Raw genomic sequence first — 10,364 nt, forward strand, 5'->3', positions numbered from 1 at the left:
TCCCTCTCTCTCTCTCTCTCTCTCTCTCTCCCTCTCTCTCTCGCCATGGCTCAATCCCACTTATCTGTGTTTGGTGTGGCCTCCCCAAACTAGAGCCCCTTCCAGATGAAGTCAAGAAGTGTAGAGGTTCAAATCTTTATTTCAGAAATTACATTTCTTACTATTTGCAGGACAAATTAAAAAAAAGATCAATCTATCTATAATGGCCAGAAAGCATATGTTTATCCGTTTCAGAATAAACGGTAGAAAACACTTTATTACTGCTCTTCACATAAATTGTTTGTAGTCATAAACAGCGCATAGCTGTGCATGAAACTCAAGTTCATAATTCAATTAGCCTTTGTAATGCACAACAAAAGCACCAGTCAGAGAAATGCAATTAACAAAGTGTCTCTATTTCCAATAGTTCACTTGTTAGCTATTTCAGTGTACAGTATCTTCACTATTTCTCCTGCTGGTACAAGTGAGTGTGGAATTGTAGAAAATGTGTTGCTGGATTCTATTATAATGTTACTGTCATTCGCAAATCGTCATCGGCACAAAGCTCTGTTGATAGTTGTGATTTACTGATGTATGTGTTATAGCAACGTAATTACATTTTTATTTGCATATGTATTAAACTAAAATATGCTGGTAAATATAAAAACTGTTTATTGCAAAGACATACTAAAATGTTTGTATTTTTTCTTTCACTTCCTATTTCACAGTTTAAGCTTTCTGGGAACTTTTTCTATCCTTTTGAATTTAGCCATCATCCGAAAAATGGATGGCTGCTTGGGGGGGGCCCTCTAAAGGAGACAGTACACCCTACCACCACCTCACAGGAACACATAAAGCAGAGGGGTAGGGCAAAGGGGTAGGGGGAAGGGTTGCTGTTGGGATTTTCGCTCTCTCTATCACCTCATCCTTGCTTTTTTCTTGCTCTTTCTCTCGCTCTGCTCTCTATCTTTCCTCTCTTTCACTCACCCCACTCTCTGTGCTAGGGTATCTCTCTTGCCCCCCCCCCCTCTCTCTCTCTCTTTCTCTCTCTCTGTGGAGCTGTGAGTAAATGATCCATGGCCGGGCCCAGACACTGAGTGATCATTAGTGAGCTGGGCCAGGTGAGCAGGAGAGAGGGATGACGGAGAGATGGAGAGAGGGACACAGCGACGGAGGGATGGAGGGAATGAGACAGAGCCATGTTTCACCCCTCAAGCATTTGCCTGCCTTCCTTCCTTGTCACCTAAACCAGAGGTTGTTTGTGTAAAACGGGGGGTTTGCTGCTTTAGGTGCCCACATAGTCATTAATCAGGGAGGGACACAGCCATCATTTGGGGGGTGGGGTGGGGGGGGGGGGGGGGTGTCACATGGAATGTGGTCCCCACCCCACTCTCTTGTGACAACATGCACATGAAATGTGCACAAAAACATCTGTAATTTCTGCGCCTCTCTGTGACATTGTTGTGTGGCATTCCACACATACACAGAAACGCGAACATATACTTATTCACACACGTAAATAAAGCCTAGCCCTTCCCCTACTATACACTATGCAGTGCATTCTTAAAAGCAAAAAAATATATTTATTCTGAAGCTTAGGGCACCATGTGTCAAAACATGACAAGCCTGGAAAGCTGAACCATCACAAACATTATGAGGAACATTCACTCTGGCTATTTACAGTAGATTGAAACGCCAACAGACTCCGGCTCTGTGGGAACAGTAATGGTAACCAATGGTTACACCACTGTGTGTCTTACAACCACAAATAAACAAACTTTTTTAAATGGTTTTCCAGCATAGATTAAAAGAGTTAGTAGCAAGGAACACAGAATGTTCAAATTGTCTGCTTCTGTGGTCAGATCTCCCCTCGGTCCTCATGCGGTTGGTCTTTTCCTTTCATCATAGATTCTAGTCTGAACAAGAAACATCTCAAACCACATGCATCTGCACTATATTTGGGAACCTACTCTTCAATTCTGCTATGCCCACCTCTACATTTGGAATAAAAGACACAGTAAGATGTAGATGCAACATGAAATATTCAAGAAACTGCAAAAACAATCCATAGTCAGAGGTACTTGAGAAAGTAAGACTGGAAAATACAGCTACTTCAATTTGCAAGCAAATGAGCCAATTATATAAATCAAAATGCTGCTCGTGTTATACATATATTCACACAATGGAAAAACAACTTTCATAACATTGCAGTAACACATGTTCACTGCAGAGCCATCAAAGTTCCCCTGCCTTCATATATCAGATATAAAACGTATGTTTTTCCTGTTCATGAGTTATGCATATTTATACATCCAATGCTGCAGATGTTGAATATATTTATATGCCTGGTGTGCTCAACTGAACTAGTTAGCCAGCTAAGTCAATTATGTTTTTTTTTTTCCCAGTGAATCTTTGATAGATGCTGATCTTGAGTCTTTCACTTCAGTACACGCACTTGAGCGTTCACTTAAAACATTAACATTTAAGCTGCATTGCAAAGGAGACCTTGGGGCAACGGTAAATACTAATTTAGTGTTTCTAAAGTAGTATCTATTGTTACCCTAATGTCGCCTGTGCAGTATATCTTGAATGTTAATCCTCATTTTGTAAGTGGCTTTGGATAAAAACCTCTGCTGAATGAATACATGTAATTGTAAATGTACTCAGGTAAACACACACAGCATGGTGCATGGTGGGAGTCAATAGTGTGATGGTGTGACTAACACACACAGGTCTGTTGTGCTTTTAACAGCTCCGAGATGACACAGAAAAGTACACAATTTAGTGTTGCCCTATTTAAAACATTAAGACTGCTGAGTCACTGCGCCAGCGAGCGTTTAGCTTCAACACACCTAAGCAAATGGTATCTCTCTAAACAACGAGACCATTGCAGTCCATAAACTGCAATTTGTGAGGGCTTACAGTTCATTTGACAAAGGTGATGATGGATATGTTTCAGGGGCACATTCGTCCATCTCCGACTAAACACCAGACATTGTGAAAGCATTAGCCTATGTGTCAACTAATCAGTGTCACTTCACCTACGGTGTCTGGTAAGGCCATCTGAAAATATCATGGGCTTTACTTTTCATAACACATAACTAGACTCTAAAGGTTGTTAAATGTATTCTTCCATCTGGCATCATGTAAATGGTTATTTCAGCTGCCCTTTCCAAAGGCTGAAAGGAAAGTGCTTACAAATGACCGTAGTTTTTTTAGTTGTTGCAAAGCTGTTGCCTTTTTTTCCGGCTCAATGTTTTTCACCCCCTACGTTGGCTTTAGGCAAGGTGTTACATTTGGGCACGCAGGACTGATGGACATGAAAGAAGGTTAGGACAGAAAAAAAAATCAGAATTTTTCCGGATTGTTCTGTCACCTCTAATTTCATTAGGCTGCTGTCCCCCCTCCACCCCTACCACCCCCAGCCCGCCCCAAGCAGAGGGACAGCAGAGTTTCTGGGGCAACAATCAGAGTAATAGTGCAGCAGATGCAATCTCCTAAAAGCCCCGTGGCACAGGCACCCAGGTGTGCTGGAGGATTAGAGTTCACCAGAACAGGTGAACCAGCACAGGACACATACGCAAGGGCCCACACAGACATACACACAAACAAATGCACACACAAACACACACTCACAGTCACTCGCTCTCTCTCTCTCTCTCTCTCTCTCTCACACACACACACACACACACAGACACACACACACTCTCTCTCTCTCTCTCTCTCTCACACACACTCTCTCTCACACACACACACACACACACAAGAACATACAAACAAGCAGACCCATACGCAGCAGAGTGCGCACGTACACATTCACACGTACACATTCACACATTCACTCACACAGCTGCTCACACATACACAGACACACACACAGCTGCTCACACATACAGACACACACACACACACACACACTCCAGTGGCCACAACCTTAGAAGCAAGGACAAACTCTCGAGTTGGCACATACCAACAGGATTTACCATCAGTTTTATGAGATGCTAAAGGCTTCCGCATGCCAAAATCCTCACCCCTCGACAGGCGCCGAGCTAAAGTCACAGTTCTACAAGCTCCTCCTGAGCCATGGGTAGATCTGAACCAAATGTATATCCTTACAAAAGGATGTACAGTACATCCTTGTATATCCCTCCAGCTACCTTTCTCTATCAAACAGATATGAAGGACCCAACAAAAACTCACACTATCATTTCTCCTACCGTACACTAGCTACTGTACACGTGCTTCAGTTATTAAAACTCTTCCCCTGACAAAATACAAGAGTCTGAAACATACAGGGAGTGTGTGTACAGTATGTGTGTGTGTATGTGTGTGTGTGTGTGTGTGTTTGTGTGTGTCTGAAAGAGAGAGAGAGAGAGAGATAGAGGGATAGAGGTAGAGAGAGAGGGAAGCGTGCATACTCACAAATAATTACCTCAGACCAAACCAACAACTGTTTTACGAGTCTTTCAGGTCAAACTAAGGAAATTACAGCACTCTGAGCTGCATGGAGCTGTTTGGGGATTGCCCATCATTCTACTGTATTCGTTTTCTAGTGAAATCTATTAAAACATTCACACGTTCAGTCGACAAGGAATAATTAGCATGCTGGATGGGTCAATGTTATAATTCCTGAAAATAATATTCAATTATCTCTTCAGTGACTTTCAGCTCGCATGTCCTATTAATAGGTTCTCTTCTTCGTTTGGTTTTGAAGGTAAATCTAAGCCTTTCAAATGCTAGAAACAAAAGGCCAAATTGATGCCATTGCTGTGGAGGAGATATTAAGGCTCTCTCGATCATTACGTTTGGTAATAGCTCTTGCCTCCCCATCGCCTGGCTGTATTCACTGTGTGTATGGATTGCAGCGCTCTTTATTATTAGGTTTTGCCCGCGAAGGCCCCACATACAATTATTGTTCCTCTCTCTCCATCTGTCTTCTGCAGTCTATGTTGATTTTTTTTTCTTTTTCGTGATGACTGTGCATCGTGATGATACAAAATGACTTGCAGCGTCTTATCACCACAGTCATCTGCCTGATAATTAGTCAGGAGATCCACCTGAGGTAAGTCTGTCATCTCAGTCAGAGTCCTGCTGCGTTTCAGTTTTTGTAGGCACTGGTTTGGAACAGATGCCACAGGCTTGCCACAACAATAGTTTACGATGGCAGTCTGTGACATTTTTCCGGCTGACTTGTCACCAAGTCGAACCAAATTCCTCCCTCATTACAATTAAATGTTTGCAACATTTTTGTGTTTATGTTTGTTTTTTTTTTTGTTTTTTTTTTTAATCGAAATTTGTTCTAAATGTTTTCTCTCTCAGAACAGCTGGAGGTCCAAGGCTTTAGAAAACAATTTGCGTTTCCCTTTGGTAACATCTAGTTGGTTGTGTACTTGGCGAATGGTGGTGATGGGGGGGCTTGGGACAAGAATGCATACGAGTAACACAAACAAACACATACCATGTCGAGGATGTCAAGGATGTCTGTGGGAAATGGTGCAGTGCAAGTACTCGTTTTCAGTGTGTGAGAAAAAAACACTTCTCTCCCCCAATGTCTCACATTGCTGCTCTATTTCTGGTAGGCTGACAATTGAGAATAAGTAGCGGAGCAGGCTCTGCTCTAAGCGGCCCCCTGGACTCTTTGGAGAGCTAGGTGTTTCTCACCATTAATCAAAAATTGACAAGAGAAGAAATCCATTACTTGAACGTATTTTTCTTTAATTATTTCCAGCTTGTGCCATTTTATATGTAGTGTTGTTAACAGTGGCTCCCTGTAGTGGCAGTGTGTCTGGCCAGAGGCTGAGCCCAAAGCCTGGCCCACATTGTTAGGTCTTTTTGGCCTTCATTGACATCGATCTCGCTTGCTGTTTAATGTCCTTAGTGTGGCAAGAGAGACATTAAGAAGATGGAATACATGATGGTCCCACATGGTCCGACTAGCCATCGCAAGGCAAAGGCAGTGCTTAATGCACACCTTGGACTGCAGTGAGGACACATTCACGCACACAGTGAGGACACATTCACACACACACACACACACACACACACACACACACACACACACACACACACACACACACACACACACACACACACACACACACACACACACACATACACACACACACACACACACACTGTGCTGCCACCACACAAAGCAAGGCTTGGTGCGTAAATAATTTTCAAAAACACTATGAGCCATGTTATTATCTTGTCATGGAGGAAGACAGCTTTGCCTGTCAGAATTGGGGTAATGTGCGTCTCTCTGGCACACCCACATTATCTTTCAGACTGTAATCGCAAAGCAGATTTACTCAAATAAGCCTGTTTCAGCACAGACATATCTATGATCCATCATGGGATATGTGTGGTTGCAGACATGATGATTGCACAGTATGGAATGATGGAAAAATCCTTCCTCCACTTGCATTGGTCAACAAGTAACAGGCATTTATGATCTAGAGTGGTATTGTTGTTGTGACCAGGAACAAAGTAGTGGTGGGTGTTGGCTCATCAGATACAACCTGTGTGTTAAAAGGGCCAGACAGAATGTGCCAAGTAGCGGCATCGGAGACTATTTTATTTCTGTTTCATTAAACGCACTTTCTCACCCATGCCTTTTAATCATCAGTATCGTAATTTCATGTCACTCACCGCTGTGGTGGATAGCCATCTTTGTATTTTCAAAATAATTGGCCCCCAGAGGCATCAGGAGAAGTAGAGGTAATGGCGCCCTCCTGTGGTGACGCACTAGTCCATATGGCGAAGCATTCACGCTCAGGCTCTTTCTTTCCCTTTTTTTTTTTTTTTTTTTTTTACAGTAGGCTAGTCTGAATTCAAGTATGTTGGACTGGAGCCTTAAGGTCCTATGCTCAAATCACAAAGGTATATGTATGCTCCCGAAATACACCACAAAAACAATTACTTAAAAAAAGACTGGCATTTGGTGACAGAAAGACCAAATTGTCCAATTTTACAGTGGAAAACGCAAAAATAATGGACACAAAAATAATGGACAGTCTTACAATACCCCATTCTTCTACCAAGGGCGTTAACTCTAAAAATAAACAGCATAAATTCAGTTATCTGAATGTATCTCAAACAATGAACCATTTACCAAACAAGCAACCCTGACTCATTCACTCACAAACGTCCTGATTTGTTTAATCCGTAGAAGTCCGGTTCCGGGTTTTGTGTGTCTCAAATATCGCTATTCCCTTCAGTTCTATCTCCTCACTCACTACTGCATGCGCTTTCGATGGCTGTTGGGTGATGCCAAGCGATTGGTTGGTAGGGAGGCTGGCGTTTCGATCCAGGGCTCATATCCGTGTCCGTGTTTACACCTTGGACATTCAGCGACTGTAGCAAAGCCAGCACCAGAACGATGAGGGAACGGAGATAACAGTTGGGAGTTGTAGCGCTGTGAACGCAGCAGCATTTGTCTTTAATCACAAAGTTATCGGGTGTTTTGATAGGAATTGCCTTGTCGTTGTTTGCATTTCAACCTGGAATATTTAATCCCCGGAATCAGATTATCCTGGAGTTGTGGCAAATCTAACTTTCTTCGACTTCTCTACCCACGGACACCATACGGCTATTGCGCGTTTTATTTCGGATGGAAGAGTTTTTGTGATTCGTGTTTTCTTCTCTATTTTTTCCAAGTTATTTATTATCTTGCATTTTGCCAAATGTGTGCTTCTATCTGAACTTGTTCCAAAAGGAACTCTGTGCTTAGCAAAACATAACTCAATCTAGACTGGCCGTCAACGCATGTCAGTGGACTTATTGAGGACAGCCTACTCAACGTGCAGTTATCCAGGTCAATATTTCCGAAAGTGAAACATTAGAATTTTGTGTATCTGACATCGCTTAAGGAGGAGAGGTGTGGAAAAGCAAGGCAGAGTTGCCGGAGAACGCCTGGGAACATTCAGCAGTGGCTCTACCGGGGGAAGATGTTCTCTGTGCGGATACAGCGCTGCTCGGGTCCCATTCATCTGCTGGTCCTTATCGTAATATGTGGAACTCTGATTTCCGACACAGGTAAGGACAGGCAATTCGCAGGAGTTGTGACTAACAGAACGATAAATTCCAACAGTAAGCTATGTAAGCCGACCTAACCATATTATATATTTTTCTGGGAAGGCTTTAGCCTGTGCGATGGCAAAGTATCCGAAGTGTTTAGTTTCAGCAGTCCGTTTTATGGTCGTTTAGCTGTTTAGATTTAGATTTGTTTTATCAGACTCACAGTCGCCTGTCCGTCGCCCTACCCGAAATCACTCGGGCACGCTCCTCACTCAAACAGATAAGTCGTTTGATAAGAGGCTCGTTTAGCAGGGTGGCTCTCTCCAACCCTCACCTTTTAGATTAGATCTCAATGCCTTATGGTTTGATTAAACTGGTATGGACAAAAGGCTGTGTATTTCACAGATGACAGATAATCGCCTTGGTAACTTGCCAGTGTTGAAATGTTTTTATTGCGTTGACATGAATGTGTGTATATGGTTATTCTGATTATGGGAATTACTTCGTGAGGTTATCTTTTCTGAAGTAGCCTAATGACAGTTCACACGTTATGGTTTTGGTTTCTGTAAATATAAACAAATAGCTATCCAATAGCCAGGCCTGTAGAGTGTTTTGGTCATGTTTTCACACTAGGCTTACAATTAATTGTGTCATCTCATATCAGTGGAGTGATGTGTCGCATGAATGCGCACTCCGATTAAAACAGGCTGTTTAATGAACTCTTACAACATATTAAACGGCGCACGGTAAATGGATCAAACTTCTCTGGATAGTTAATTTAATATGCAGCCTGTTTAATCCTAGGTTAAATCATCCGAGTAATTTGAATTAAAGTCAGAAATAAAACGGGAATGTCATTGGAATTACAGTTTTGTTGAATTTCTCCTGTTTGACTAGTTGTATTAGGCTATTCCTCATCTGAGAGGAAAAATGTGCTGCGTTCCGTCAGTCACCCCACCCCACCCCACCTCCACCCCTCGCATGGAGTAATTAAGATTTTTTGTTCGTGTATGGCTTCTAGAAGGAAGACTTAGAAGAAGTGAGAAAAAACAACTTGCTGTTATAAAAGCCGCTAAACATCAGTCGCGTGTGAGCCTGGGGACTGATGTTGCCTGTTGCGCGCTGGATTTTGACCTTAATTTGTTTACGTAAAGTTACAGCAGACAACATATCTACTTTTCCTTGGCATACATCTGAAACTTCGACTGTTGTAAAGTGTTTATGGGTATATTTCGAATATTGCTGTATGTGCTATGGAGATTCTTTTCATCACGTGTAAAGTCTCTCAAAATTTTTTAACGGTTGCCTGCATACTGGGTCGTTGTTGATAATACAAATCCGCTGGCAAGACAGCCTCTTGAGTACTCGAATATCTGAAAGATAGATACTGGTTCTTACCAGACACATCGTGAGACCGATAGGTAAATCGAGATTGTCTGTTGTGGCACAGGCAGTCACGCTAAGTACCTCCTTTTTGGGTCGACATTTCTGTTGTCTGGCGCACAGTGCACATTGCCTTTTGCAATCTCTCTGTCTGTCTCTGTCTCTGCCTCTCTCTCTCTCTCTCTCTCTCTCTCTCTCTCTCTCTCTCTCACACACACACACACACACACACACACACAAACACACACACACAGACACACACACACTCACTCACTCACACGCACACTCTCTCTCTCTCTCTCTCTCTCTCTCTCTCTCCTTTCGTAATCAGATTGACGCGAATGGAGCATTCGAAAGGTTTAGTGGATTACCGTTTCTGCTTAAAAACGTGGAATGGAAAGACAATGCCTTGCATTGTTCAAGTGGCCTACCTTGGCGTACAAACGCACCTAACTTGTCAGTCCAGCAGTTGCTCCGAGTATCGCACCGCAACTCTAGTCACAATATCAGGCACCACAGATACTACTACTACTGCTCCACACCCACCTCCCCTACCCTATTCCCTTCTCTGGTTTGTGTAGTCCCAGGACAGCCATCAGAGCAAAGCTGCTTATGGTTATTAAGAGAGATACTGTTTTGAAATCCTTCACATGAGAGTCAAGAGAAGTCGGGAGAGCTGAGAGAGGCAAAAAAGAAAAGGGAGGAAAAAAAAGACATAAACCGTGAGAAATGCCAAAGTCTTGTTCCAGTGTCCGACCACAGGAGAGGCCACAAGGGTCCTGTGAGGGTCTGGAATTCAGATTCGGCCCGACCCAGATCGATGTTTCTCACTGCAGGCACCATATGGGGACGATGACCCTGGTCCAATGTTAGGCCTTCATCTGGTCTGTCATTAGGCGGCTAGTTATGACTATTCCTTTCTTCTCTCTCCAGCTCCTCTTCTCCCTCCTCCACCTTTCCTGCTCCCTGTCTGTTTGTATTGT

The 10,364-nt window shown here is 42.9% G+C and overlaps 1 protein-coding gene across 1 annotated transcript in view; it reads left to right on the top strand.

Moving 5' to 3' along the window:
* The first annotated feature begins 7,369 nt into the window (after positions 1-7,369).
* unc5b (unc-5 netrin receptor B) overlaps positions 7,370-10,364 on the top strand; it is a 61,075-nt gene continuing 58,080 nt past the window's right edge. The window contains exon 1 of the mRNA XM_062519915.1: positions 7,370-8,016. Within this exon, the coding sequence (XP_062375899.1) occupies positions 7,929-8,016 (88 nt within the window). The 5' untranslated portion in view covers positions 7,370-7,928. The remainder of the gene's footprint in view (positions 8,017-10,364) is intronic.

The sequence above is a fragment of the Sardina pilchardus genome, chromosome 18 (assembly GCF_963854185.1).
Source record: "Sardina pilchardus chromosome 18, fSarPil1.1, whole genome shotgun sequence".
NCBI lineage: Eukaryota > Metazoa > Chordata > Actinopteri > Clupeiformes > Clupeidae > Sardina > Sardina pilchardus.